General features: G+C 47.7%; 1 protein-coding gene across 1 annotated transcript in view; it reads right to left on the reverse strand.

The window, feature by feature from the left end:
- Nucleotides 1–244: 244 nt before the first annotated feature.
- The window catches only part of Plekhh1 (pleckstrin homology, MyTH4 and FERM domain containing H1), a 52,629-nt gene continuing 39,103 nt past the window's right edge, over nt 245–13,770 (reverse strand). Inside the window, exons 17-29 of the mRNA XM_042691825.1 lie at nt 13,591–13,699; nt 12,739–12,851; nt 11,110–11,286; nt 10,705–10,802; nt 10,065–10,242; nt 8,968–9,123; nt 7,896–7,996; nt 6,687–6,828; nt 4,985–5,127; nt 4,746–4,875; nt 3,419–3,505; nt 3,012–3,158; nt 245–2,409 (exon numbers count right to left, since the gene is read on the reverse strand). Coding sequence (XP_042547759.1) covers nt 2,248–2,409; nt 3,012–3,158; nt 3,419–3,505; nt 4,746–4,875; nt 4,985–5,127; nt 6,687–6,828; nt 7,896–7,996; nt 8,968–9,123; nt 10,065–10,242; nt 10,705–10,802; nt 11,110–11,286; nt 12,739–12,851; nt 13,591–13,699 — 1,743 coding nt within the window. The 3' untranslated portion in view covers nt 245–2,247. The remainder of the gene's footprint in view (nt 2,410–3,011; nt 3,159–3,418; nt 3,506–4,745; nt 4,876–4,984; nt 5,128–6,686; nt 6,829–7,895; nt 7,997–8,967; nt 9,124–10,064; nt 10,243–10,704; nt 10,803–11,109; nt 11,287–12,738; nt 12,852–13,590; nt 13,700–13,770) is intronic.

Genomic DNA, 13,770 nt, shown 5'->3' on the forward strand with positions numbered 1-13,770 from the left:
GAGGGCTGTTCCTACCTTTTCAGCTCAAGGCTAGCACTCTACGACTTGAGCACAGTGCCACTTCCGGTTTTCTAGTGGTTAATTAGAGATAAGAGTCTCACGGACTTTGCTGCCCAGGCTGCTCTGAACTGAGATCCTCAGATCTCAGCCTCCTAAGTAGCCAGGATTACAGGTATAAGCCCGATGCCCGGCTGATGAAAACTCTATAATAAACTATTTATTTTCCTAAACACACACAATTATCTAGTTCATAGACAGGTGCTTTTTATTGACAAATATGATCACAGCATTTCAGTTATGGATATCAAGTACATTAATACTCTTCTGCTACTTAGCATTTTCTGTTATTTAAAATTTTGCTTTTGCCAAGAGGATAAAATAAAATTTGAGACAGAAATTTGGTTTCTGTTTCCAGACATGGAACCATCTTGTTAAAAGAGAAACTAAATTATAGAAACCTTTGTTCCTAAGGCAGTTTCTTCTATATTAAACTATTAAACTAAGAGAAGATTCCTGAAGCGTCAGGGAAAACAGAGATGGTGAGGGAAATAGCTTCACCCCAAATTCAGTGTAAACAGGCTCCATCCATACTCATTTCTTACAACTTTATTTTTAAGAAAAAATGCCTTGGCAGATATTATCCTTACTCAGAATATCAGCAGAGCTATGCAGTCTCTGCCTTGTCCATCAGTCCTGCAGAGGTTTATGGGAGTCCATGGTACTTTTGATGTGTGACTTGTTTGAGGTAGAATTGTCTCTGCCAGACCCCCTCTCCTTGGGAGATTGAGAAGTGGGGACAAATGGGAAAACCCAACTGCCTTGCAAAGTCAAGTTCCATTAAGAGGCTGGCTCACACCCCTTTCACCATGCTTGTCAGCTTTAAAGGGGAAGCTTATAGCAGCTGAAGTTTCAGGTAAACTAGTTCCAGCCTTGTAGTTTTTATAGACACATACACACACACGCACGCACGCACGCTCTCTCAAGTAAACTAGTTCTAGCCTTGTAGTTTTTGTAGACACACACGCACATGCACACACGTGCTCGCTCTCTCTCTCTCTCTCTCGCTCTCGCTCCCCCTCTCTCTCCTCTCCCTCAATTGGAGTTAAAGGCTTGGTTCTTGAATTCTCCTGCTAAGCCTACGTTTTTATCATAGTATTGATAAATGGTGACTGCCTTAGAGCTATGAAATAAAAACTCAAGTTTTTCAGTGTTGGAAAATCAGAGTTTGCACTCTTTTGTTCTTTTTTTGTAAAGGAGGGTAGAAGCAAAGTTCATTTCCTCCTACCCCTCCTCAATCAGAACGTCTGAGTGGATGAGGATACATTGTTTTCAGAAGGCAAGCATGAAACTAACTTTGTACTTCATAGACTATAACAGATATCACATACATATGTCCAACCTCATTCCCAGTGGAAGTTTTTCAGAAGTTCCAAGGGTCTCCTATATTTCTGTGTCTTCAGTGGCCTCATAGGAGCAAAAGACAGAGAGCATTTGCTTGATCTTCTAGACAGTGACCACCTCGTCCTTCAGTAGTAAGCACAGCCTTCATTAAGATGAGACAGAGCGACATCAGACTAGACCTATTCCTCCCTTGTCCAAGTAGAGTGTGGTGCTAGGTTCAGCTCACAGTCCAGTGTAAGCAAAGAGCATAAGTCTTAGGCAGGGATAGTATGTCCCTTGTAAAGATCAGCGCTGCTCCCAGAAGGGGCACTCACCCGTACAGGGGGAAGGGTAGGCCTTTTCCTCCAGTCTTGCCAGTATCTTTCCCACTTGGGAAAGGAAGTCCAGTTTTAGTGAGTTGAAGGCATTTGTCAGAGTTCAGGTGAGTTAGAAATTTCAGATCTTTTTCTGTTGGGATATTCAGAAAACTTCAAGTATAAATCCTCACATAAGGATCATATAAAAATTTATATATCTATATATGGGCTCCTCTGAGCATATCAGTGCCAAAGCCCCAAATGCAACCCTGCTACTCTTAGCAGTGCTGGGTCTTGTCTAAGTCAAGAAGCAGGGAGTGTCCAGAGTCAGATTTCTTGTGAAACAATTAGTGGTTTTTACACTGGGTCTGGAGTTTCATATATTGGGCTCTAAAACATAAGGTGCCTAGAGATAAAGGCTTCACAGACCCTACAATATACATTTTACACAGGGGGGTAAGTTAGATCCATTACAGTAGTAGTATATCCAGGACATACATCTCGATCCCAGAGACACCAGTGCTGGTGGAGAAATGGATTGGAGAAATCTTCATAGCAATGTTGGCCCTTTAGTAGTGCAGGAAACGGAAGCAAAGAACTGGCGTCCGTCTAGTTCCCATGGCTGGTGGGCTGTGGGTGGGTTGGCAGGTGGATTCACAGTTGCAGAGCAGTGATTCATATAACTAGCCATGATGAAAGTGGCTTCTGCAATCTAAGGAGGTCAGAGAAGAGCTAGCTTAGGTTCAAGCACTGGCTTTCCCACTGGCTCTTATATTGAGAACAGGATTGTTCTGGGCTTCAACTTCTTTCTCTTAAATACTCACCTGGCAGGCAATGTCCAAAGGAGATCACTGTGGGGATTCAGGGTCTCAGTGAAATGGGTCTCTCTTTTTTTTTTGGGTCCGGTTGTGGGGTCTGAACTCTGGGCCTGGGCGCTATCCCTCAGCTCTTCAGCTCAAGACTAGTGCTCTACCACTTGAGCCACAGCGCCACTTCCGGCTTTTATCTTTTTTGGTGCTGAGGAATCGAACCCAGGGCCTCAGGCTTGCAAGGCAAGCACTCTACCACTGAGCCACCTTCCCAGCCCCAAACGGGTCTCTTTTTATCTAGAGGCCCTCTGAAATGCATACTACCCTCCCAGGAAAAAAAGGAACAGCAGTGACTGTCCCAGAGTTAGTTTCCTCCCAGTGACACCGAGTTACTTTGCCACCTGAACCATTTGGGATGATTATAATATAAAGAGAAAGGTTTCATTTCGGGCCAAGTTTCTTCTAAGTTCATCACATCACACCAGAACACAGTAAAATGGCACACCTTGGGAGCAGCCATCCGAAAGATCAACTTCTCAATGTGGCCTTTTCCAGAGCTCTGGTCAGGTGCAGATCTAGTCACAAGCATGAAGTCGTCCCTGCAGCCGCCGAAGGTAGTCACAGAAGAATACGGGTAAGTGATGTGCACTTGCTGTGGAAAGAGAGAGTGAGCTCTGGGTAACTTCTGTCTCTTCTAAGCACAGGAGGCTTTAACCATGATGGGAGAACCCTGAAGTCATAGTTTGGGGATACACATTGTAAATGTTGGTAAGCTGTGTCTGGTCTAGAAGACAGCCCTCATTGGAAATGGGAACTAGGGTCACCTTGCTCAGGCCTTTGAGTCTAGAGAGGAGAGAGCACAATATCGTTCAGGAGGAGGAAGGGTGAGAGCCTTCCTTCCTCCTTCCATACCATAGTATGGTGGTCCAGGATGCTAACACTGTCCTCATTCACAGCAATCCACACCAGAGTGTTCTCCTTGGAAGACAGCTGGGCAGGCTGCAGAAATGGGCCAGAGAGATCAAAACAAAAGAATAACAACCAGGGTTGTAACAGCAATCTAAAAGACCTCTTCTCTACCCAAATGACTGGCAGGGAGAGAGTAGACAGGTCCTTTTCCTGAAGCTTCTCCTAAACTCCCGGACCAAGTGGTGCTCTACTTGGTAAGCACTCCTGTACTTTTTCTTCATAGCACTTTTTTTTTTTTTTTTAACGGTCCTGGGGCTTGAAATCTAGGCCTGGGCTTTGTCCCTCAGCTCTTCAGTTCAAGGCTAGCACTCTCTCACTTGACTACAGTGCCACTTCCAGCCTTTTCCATTTGTGTGGTGCTGAGGAATTCAACCCAGGGCCTCATGCATGCGAGGCAAGCACTCTACCACTGAGCCACCTTCCCAGCCCCTTCATAGCACTTGTGACTATTTAAAACATGCATATTAGAGCTGGGGAATAGCTTAGTGGAACACTATATGCTCAGCATACTCAAGGCTCCAGTTTGATCCCCAGCAACCCCCTAAAAAAAAAAAATGACAAAAATAACACATGTATGGTTAAGATTAATGAGCACCTCCTTGATTCAATAGGAAGTTACATGCAGATGGGTACTGGGTCTGGTTTGTTCACTTCTTATAACCTCAAACTAGCAGTAGACATAGTAGGAGCTCAACTGTTTGTTAGACGAATGAATGAATGTCCATTGCCTGATCTGCAGTTTCAGCAAACGAAACTATGACCCAGCTTAATGTCTGTGATTATAATGTCTGGTCACAGGATAATCTCTGTGATTATATGTAAAGTTCATGCATACCCAACACCTGTGAGGAAAAGTTCCAACTGAAATGACTATTGGTCTCCTGGCCTTCATGCAGAGGTGAAATTAACTCTTGCCTGAGTAGTTTGTGTGGCATGCTAAGTCAGCAGAAACGAATTTGTTTCAGTTATATATTGTTCAGTCTTTCAAAGTTTTTTAAAAAAAAGCACTGTTGGAAGGGTATTATTTCAAGTCTGAATCCCCATGTGTGAGTAAGCTGATCATCTCTTTTCAGGAATAGCACTAACAAGTCAATAAAAAGAAAACATGAAGATAATTAATGAATTACAACTCTGTTCTGGACCATAGAAATCTGGAGTAGGCCAGAAATGAATGGAGAGATGGCGACCCCTGGTGGTTGGTAGTGTGCATGTGACCAGCTGGAGAGGGAAAATTTAGGGCATTCTGAAGGCTCCTTCCACTGGCACTCACCTGAGCAGCAAAGAGCTTAGCACCAAAGAAAGGCCATTTCCGGGCCACAGTCAGGTAGATGCGGATGCACTCAGGAGAGGAGCAGCCTTGCAGTGCTGCCCACTTTGTGGTCAGCATATCTGCCAGGTGCCTGGCCGGGCAGATGGAGAGAAATGATGCCAGTGAAGTGCCAACATGTTTCCATGACATCTCTGAGGCTTCCCCATGAAGATTCCACCCAGACATTGCAGCCTACCTACCTCAGCTGTTCAGGGGGAGCCCCAAGTCTGTAGCGCCTTGGGTAGAACCTGTCTAGGACCTGGGAGAGGAGATGCTGAACCTTGGCAGGAGGTGTGCCCCCGGCACCTGGCAGGATAGGCTTCTCAAAGTCCCCATATTCTACCTGTGGTAGAAGCACATGAGAAGTCATGAGTCTGGGGGTTGATGGAACTGGTGGGTACAGTTGGGGAGGCGAATCAAACAGTTACTTTCTTTAAAAAAAAAAAACAACAACAGAGCACATCTTTATCCATAGTTTCTTTTTTCTTTTCTTTTTTGTCAATTATGAACTCTGGGCCTGGGCACTGCCCCTCAGCTTTTCAGCTCAAGGCTAGTGCTCTACCACTTGAGCCACAGCGCCACTTCTGGCCTTTTCTGTTTATGTGGTGCTGAGGAATCGAACCCAGGGCCTCATGCATGCAAGGCAAGCCCTCTACCACTGAGCCACCTTCCCAGCCCTTATCCCTAGTTTCATAGACATCAGAGAAAGAATCTTAGGGTCTTACAGTATTAGAAGGTTTAGACCAACTTCTATTTGCAGATGAAGACAAATCCTTATCTAAAGACAGTGTGGCAGATGAAGGAAATCAGTGGAACTTCTAGCTTCCAATCCAAAAACAAGCTGGGCGCTGGTGGCTCACGCCTGTAATCCTAGCTACTCAGGAGGCTGAGATCTGAGGATCGCGGTTCAAAGCCAGCCCGGGCAGGAGAGACCGTGAGACTCCTATCTCCAATAAACCACCAGAAAACTGGAAGTGGCGCTGTAGCTCAAGTGGTAGAGCGCTCGCCTTGAGCTGAAGAGCTGAGGGACAGCGCCCAGGCCCAGAGTTAAAGCCCCACAACCGACAAAAAAAAAACAAAAAACCAATCCAAAAACAGAGGCTACAGGATGGAAGAGGCCACAGGTCCAAGACAACAGCCTGGCATTTGTAGTCAGACACCTGGCTTGACCCCAGCTTTGCCATTTAGCAGCTTCTTTTCTGGTCAAGTTATTTAAATTCTGAGCTTCAGTTTTCCTCATCTAAGCTAGAGTGAAGGCTCCATGGGAAAAGATATATGAAATACTTCACACAGGGCCTACTATAGAGTATTCATGCTAATGATTATAATTATGAAGATCCACAATTACTATTTTTCCTCTCCAGCAGGTAGATCCAGACTCTTACGGGAATCATGGAGGTATCCCAAATACCTCTGGCAAGATGGCCAAGGCAAGTCGAAGTCTGATTATGTATTCCTCCTAACTCTGCTTAAAACGTTGGATGGTTCTTAAGTTTTATCACACAAGTTAAGGAATAAACGTTATCAAAGTATCCTTCTTATTACAACCTTCTGGAGGCAGGCAGGGAAGCAGTTTTCAGTACAAAGAAAACTAGATACAGCACAGTCAAGTGAAGTAACTTGGTTAAGACCTCATGTTAGAAAAAAGAACTCAAACCCAGATCTGGATTCTCAGTCTGATATTCTGCACACAGCCTATATCTGCAGTGGGTGAGGAGTTCTGCAGTGTGAGGAAGCAGTTGCTCTCTGTATAACAGGGACGCTGTATAACAGTAAGGACACCCTCTCCTGAGGACAGAGGATATGAAGAACTTCTGTTTCAGGCCAAAGGAGGAGTAGTTCTAACTGGAGTCCCACGAGGTCATCCTGACCCTCCCACTTCCTGCACAGACACAACCTTACCTGGGCCATCAGGGCAGCCATCTCTAGAGCCAGTTCCTTGTTCACTGGAAATCTCCCTGCTACAATCTCTCCATTGGTTTGAGAAGCAAGCAGCAGCCTCTCTCTTTCTGTTTCCCCTTTGATTTGACTCCGAAAGTACAGCCTTTAGGAAGAGAGCAAGAATAAGCTGTCTCAGCTGGGATTCCAGACAGCGATAGGTTTTTGATGGATAGCTATCTTAATTTCTAAAGAAACTAGTTTTTTATACCATTTGCAAACCTATTTTCTATCACCCTAGAAGCTTGTGACCAAGTGTGACACATAGCAGTTGCACATCATACGGATCTCATGTCCATAGCAACACGTGTCTAAGCCAGGCGCCAGTGGCTCACGCCTGTAATCCTAGCTACTCAGGAGGCTGAGATCTGAGGATCACGGTTCAAAGCCAGCCTGAGCAGCAAAGTCTGTGAGACTCTTTATCTCCAATAAACCACTAGAAAGCCAGAAGTGGCACTGTGGCTTAAGCGATAGAGCGTTTGCCTTGAGGTGAAGAGCTAAGGGATAGTGCCCAACCCCAGAGTTCAAGCCCCACGACCGACCAAAAAAAAAAAAAAAAAGTGTGTCTAAGCTGGACACTGGTGGCTCATGCCTGTAATCCTAGCTACTCAGAAGGGTGAGATCTGAGGATCTTAGTTTTTCAAAGCCAGCCCGGGCAAAAAACTCCATGAGACTTTAATCTCCAATAAACCACTCAGAAAACTGGAAGTGGTGCTGTGGCTCAAGTGGTAGAGTACTCGCCTTGAGCTGAAGAATTCCAGGTCAGCACCCAGGCCCCGAGTTCAAACCCCATGACGGACCAAAAAAAAAAGTGTGTCTACTTGTATATTTCTAAAATGGGTGCATAAGAGGTATTTATTCCTTAGCCTTGCACACTCAAAAATCGTATTCTTATGATAACATGCAGCCCTCCATGAGGCTTGTGTGTTTTCTTGGCAAGTGTCTATACACACTTGTACACACAGTGGATGCTAGGAGGCTAGACAGGAAGCCTAACTTGCCCAGTGTCTCAACAGAAGGTCAGGAGAGGTCAAGCAGGGCCAGCCAGGACCCCAGCTGATGGCCCCTATTCAGAGTGGCATTGATGAGCCCCTCTGCCATTCAGATAGGGGGGCAGTGAGATGGCACCCAGACAAACCCTCATTTTTGCCCCACCCCTGAAGCACACTAGACCTGTTCTTGTACATCAGCTTCACCACGCGTGTCCCACCCTCAGACTTTCCAGGGTGTAGCTCCTTCAGGGCCTGTTCCCACTTAGAGATGGCATCGCAGATCTTGAAGAAGAAAAGGAGAAAGTAAGGAAAGCCTCTCCGGAGGGGAGTAAGGCAGAGGCAAGCTGGACTTGGATGGTGGTGATTGTGGTTTCTCCTATTGGAAGACTGCCTTGCAGGGCCTCACACACCTGGGTCTCAAGATGACTACCACTCGCTCCCCCACAGATGGTAGGCAATGCCCTGAATGTAGTGAGCTGGAAAGCAGGGAATGCCCTGGGAGGAAGAGAAAAGGTAGCTGCCCCGGGGGACAGGAAGGCCCCAATGAAAATCTAAGGCCTCATATCACTGGTTCAATTCTACCAGCTACATTTCTCCTTTCAATACATATACCCAGAGGCCTACTGTGTAACAAAGCCTGACAGATGCCTAGACATTTACAAGACATACAGTACAGTTTTCCTAAACAATGGTGAAAGACTAGAAGCCTTTGTCTTGGTGCAGTAAAGAAAGCAGATACTAGAGCCTATGTGTCTATCAAATGGAGCACATTCCCAGACGCTTAACCCCTGTCGCACTAACCCAGACCACAATATATGTCAGGGCCTTCACTTACATAGGTACTATGAGGGCCTCCCTCCTAAACCATGGGTGGGCCTATAAGCAGAGCACAGGCCCTTGCGGATGGAGTGAAAAGTGGAGTGCTGGCGCGCATGGCACCATGGGTTTAGGCTGTAGCTGTCCACCTATGAATGGGAAGATGAAACTGGTGGCAGGCTCAGTGGGGCCTCCCTGTCCCTGTACTGAACTGGGAAGAAGCTCTATTGAATGCTGCAAACTGCAAGGAAGCAGGGCTGGGGAGATCACATGCAGCTTTGCTCTGCTTGTGCATACATTTTAGGATGGCCTGGTAAGTATCCTGCCTGGGCTTAGTGCCAATGCGGCTGCTGAACAGACAGGTACCTGCCAGATGGGCTTTGCCCCTACCACCTATATCCCTCAGCCAGGAGGCAGCCAAGCAGGCAGGCTGTCACCTTGACACTCCCCTGCAGGTAGTGTTCCAGGTCCCTGCCGGAAGGATCGTCTGTGAAGAGGGCAAAGCCAGAGTGGGATGACCTCCTCATGCCTGTCTCCTGGTTGAGCCGCTGGAGGAACTCATCAACTGTAGAAGAGCCATCAAAACCAACCACCTGGTGGGAAAGAGATGATCTGACCTGGAGCAAACTTCTTGGGGAACTCACTAGGGATCGGGGAGGGGTCTCAGTAGAGCAGGTAGAAAGATGCAAGGTGAATACAAACGAGAGAAAGACGACACTGGGCTTCTACACTGACATGCCAGGGCCAGTTCTAAGGAATCTGAGCCTGCCAGCTGTTACTGGAACCAGACAGAGGCTTGTCAATCATCTGGGGGCTCTGCCTTGTTCCACTTCCTTAGTGTTTCAAGCTCCCTTGTTCATGCACTGGGTTCAAAAGACTCACTTCCAAGGCATCAAACAGCAAAACATTTTTAGGACTCACGTTTCCTTCTCCCTACACAATTATACTACCTACTACCCCAATCCTAGGCTCATCCTTTTTGCTGATTTTCCTATTAAAAATCTGAAAGCTGGCCTAGTGTGGTGGTACATGCCTGTAATGTCAGCTACATGAGAGGCATAGGTCTGAGGGTAGGCCTGGGCAAAAAAGAAAAACAAAATAGCCAGGTGCTCATTACTGTAACCGTAGCTTCTCAGGGGGCTGACATCTGAGAACTGAGGTTCAAAGTCAGCCCAGGCAAGAAGTTCTTGAGAGTCTTATTTCCAATTAACCACCAAAAAGCCAGAAATGGAGCTGGAGTTCAAGTGGTAGAGTACTAGCTTTGAGCAAAAAAAATCTCAAGGCCCTGAGTTCAAGCCCCAAGACCAGCAAAAAATAAATAGAATCTAAGGTTGTATGCTAAAAATAAGCAAAAAGAGCTAGGGGTATGAACCTAAGTTCACACCTGTCTAGCAGGTGTGAGGCCCTGAGTTCAAGCCCCAGCACCACTAACAAAATAACCAAACCTCCTGTAAGCAACTGTTACCTGACTAAAGGTGTTCTCCTATGGACAATGACAGAAGACTTGGGCAGGGGACACTCCCCGCCTCCTTACTTGGTAAGTCCCGTTAGCAAAGTGCACAGGGATGCTGAAGGGCAACGAGTGGTGGAAGGGGTTCCGCAGCAGGATGGACACCACCTCCATGCGCGATGGCCTGGCCTCCCGCTCCCCGGTCTGCAGCGTCCGCTCCACTGCCCGCTGGCAGTAGGTGGCATACTGGCCAGTTTCGTTTCTAAGAAGACAGGAAGGAAGAAGGAAACCCCAGGGACTCTGCTCCTCCCCACCTCTTTAGTGTCTGGGATGTGCACCCAGACTTAGTGGGGCCTGAAACTAGCTGTGTGGTTGTAGGAAAAAGCCTTGAGTGTTCATTCATCACCATTGATGACCAATTGCAGCAGACTGCTGGCACAAAATGCCTTTCAGGAAGATAGGGCTGCAGAGAAGGAACATTGGGGGACAATTTGGGGGTAATATCCCTTCACATTAGAGCCCTCACAAAACACCCAAGGCTTAGGGTACACAGAAGCCGAAACATGTGCAGATCTCTACTTGCTCATACATGCACACAGTGTGTAATGAAGTCTCCCACCCTGAGCCATCTCAGAGGGGAGGAGCAGTCTACTCAATCCAACCCCTCTTTAAATCATGCCGCAATCAGCAGCACCAGAGGGGCAGAGGAAACGCGTTCACTCACCTGGGATCTGCGTGGCGTTGGAGCTGCTGTTTGACATACCAGAGGAAATGATGCTGAGGCAGGAAGAGTGGGGCACACAGCGCCAGAAGCTGCCAGCACTGCCAGGGGACACAGGCAGCGTGTCCTAAGTGCTGGGTCTGTACCCCTGCCCCTGCAGCTCTGAGCACACCAGAGCCCCCACCCAAGATGGCACCTTGCTCACGCTGTGTCCAGAAATAACCATCAGCCTGACTGTGCAGGGGCAGGTAGGCTGCGGCTGAACGAAGGCAGCTTGGAGTATGGAGACTGCCTGCTGGCTTGGCTCAGAATATAACCTGCTTAGGCACCTTCTTCTACCTTCCCTACCTCCTGGGCAGCCCTTGCCAATGGTTTTGTGTCGCTGTCCTGTCTCCAGGGAATGCCCACCTGCATGAGAGAGTACTTCTGAGGTGGGCGGCAGCTGATCTGCTTCATGAGCTGGCAGTAGATCTCGCTCTGCAGCTCAGCGTGAACCAGGCAGACCTGTAGCGCTGTCTGGGCCAGTGACACGTGGTAGTCCACGGAGGCAGCTTCCACAGGCACGTTGATGAAGAGCTGGCAGGACTGGGAGGAAAACCACAGTGGACACAGGCACACAGCCCTAGGCGATTACCCTGATGTGGAATGGGAATGGGGTCTTTGGCCCCAAGTGGAGCCTCAAAGCTGTTCACTGATGGGCAGTCCTTTCTAAGAGGAAGCACTGTGGCTACTTGTAAGACTAGAAGGGGTTACTTGGGGATAGACTCTTTCAGTTTTGTCCTCCTCACCACTTTAGGCCATACTGGAGTTTTGAACCTAGGTACAGGCATTTGAACTCAGGGACTTGCACATACTTGATAGGTACTGTGACCACGTGAGCATACCTCCAGCTCTACTTCTTGCTGATTATTTGGATATGGAATCTAGTGAGCTTTTCTGTTTGGACTGACCTTAAACTTACTATCCTCTAGATCTTAGCCTACATAGTAGCTAGGATTACAGATATAAACCAGCTGCACTGGGTTTTACTCCTCTTTAAATGTTCTGTTACATAAGCAAGACATAAGCTTGCCTATGAACAACCATTTTTTTTTCTTTTTAGACAAGGTCTTATTTTTAGCCCTGATTGGCCTGGTACTGCAATCCTCTTGCTTCAGTCTCATGAGTGCTGGGTTTCTAAGGCACGTGTCTCTAGAAAGTTTTTTTTTTTTTTTTTTTTGTCAGTCATGGGGCTTGAACTCTGGACCTGGACGCTGTCCCTCAGCTCTTCAGCTCAAGGCTACTGCTCTACCACTTGAGCCACAGCACCATTTCTGACTTTTTCTGCTTATGTGGTGCTAAGGAATCGAACCCAGGGCCTCATGCAATGCAAGGCAAGCGCTCTACCACTGAGCCACCTTCCCAGCCCAAAAGTTCATCTTAAAAAAAAAAAAAAAAAAATAGAAAAAAAAATTTTTTTTTTTGGATCCAGTCATGGGGCTGAACTCTGGGCCTGGGCGCTGCCCCTCAGCTCTTCAGCTCAAGGCTAGCGCTCTACCACTTGAGCCACAGCGCCACTTCCGGCTTTTTTCTTTTTGCTTATGTCGTGCTGAGGAATCGAACCCAGGGCCTCATGCATGCAAGGCAAGCACTCTACCACTGAGCCACCTTCCCAGCCCAGAAACAAAATTTTTTTAAGCACAAAGTAGATTCTAAAATAGACCAGAGTCTCTGGGGATGCAGAAGCAATATAAACCTGGCCTTTCCTACTATTATTTTAGGAGGAGGGCAACTCAGGGAAGAGTTTTCTCTGGCATTTCCCAGGGCAAGTGACAGCCTCTCCCTATCTGCAGGGATTTTACATTTCTGCCACAAGGAAGTTGTGGGGACCCCGTGGCTCTTCTCCCTTGCTCCCTGAGCCAGCCCTGTGTGCTTCTCCCTAGTTAGGTCTCTTTCACCCATGCATCACCATGGTAGGCTAAAACTGCTCCAGACAAAGCCTAGGCACATGGTGTGTGCGCCACCAGTGGGTGGGCCTGGGACCCTCTCCCACTTTACCTTGAAGAGCTTGAGGGCTTCCGTCTGCAGGGCCTCAGAGGGCAGGGTTGTGAGGGAGGTACAGAGCCCATCTCTGCTATAGCACAGCATGGGGTGCCTCCAGAGCGGGGAATCTACACAGAGCAGTGGGAGTTATTAGGAAGGAGGAGCTCACTTCCCACCCCCCACATCCCAACTTTGATTTGTGGGAGGGGCAGTGTTTAACCCCTGAGGAAACTGTGGGGTATCTGGTTGTGCAGTCACGGGTGTGACTGCGCAGGAAGGCAGCCACTGCTCTACAATGGAGCTGCAACAGCGGGTAAGTGAGCAAGGTTATGGGTGTGTGCATAAGGCCTTCCCTTACGGTGCCAGGTCTGGTTGGAGGAATATAAACATCAGCCTGCCTGAAACAGGGAAGCCTTGGAGCAGTAATAAAGTGTTGAGAGTGGTATGTGACTGTAGTTAGTTCCTGAGAACCCTGAGAATCAGCAGCAAAATAAATGACACCCCCCCCCCCCCCGAAAACAAAAAACAAAAAACAAAAACACCACAGGCTTAGGTTAGCCTTTGCAAACTTTGGCCTCCTTTATTGATTAACAAACTCTTAACTATAGATTAACCACATACCTTTTCCCCCTAGTCCTCTGCCCAGCCAGAAAAGCTGCTAGTTGAACAGAGTAAAACATTTACCCAGGTTGTGGGAAAAATCTGTTTCCCAGACAGACTCCCCCGATAACCGCGATCCCCTCAAGGTCGTGGCCAGGATAGAGGGGCCCAGAGTGGGATGGGAGCCCCCCTTTGCAGCTTAGATGTGTTTCACAGCTTCTGGTATAGTAGAGTTTCCTCCTGAAAGTCATGCAGCGATGGCCTTACCTGGGTTTCCCTCATCATCCATCAGTTTCCCAATGAGCTGCTCATAGACAGTGCCCACCTTGGCACTGCTGCCACCTGCAGCCACTGTGAGGTGGTACAGCCATGTTTCCTAGAGAAGGAAAAGCCGTCACGTGTGGGCGTGGGGAAAGGTAGAGGCAAGAGTAGGGATTGGGACTGGGG

The sequence above is a fragment of the Dipodomys spectabilis genome, unplaced genomic scaffold (assembly GCF_019054845.1).
Source record: "Dipodomys spectabilis isolate Male_0828 unplaced genomic scaffold, ASM1905484v1 ptg000146l, whole genome shotgun sequence".
In the NCBI taxonomy this organism is placed as follows: Eukaryota; Metazoa; Chordata; class Mammalia; order Rodentia; family Heteromyidae; genus Dipodomys; species Dipodomys spectabilis.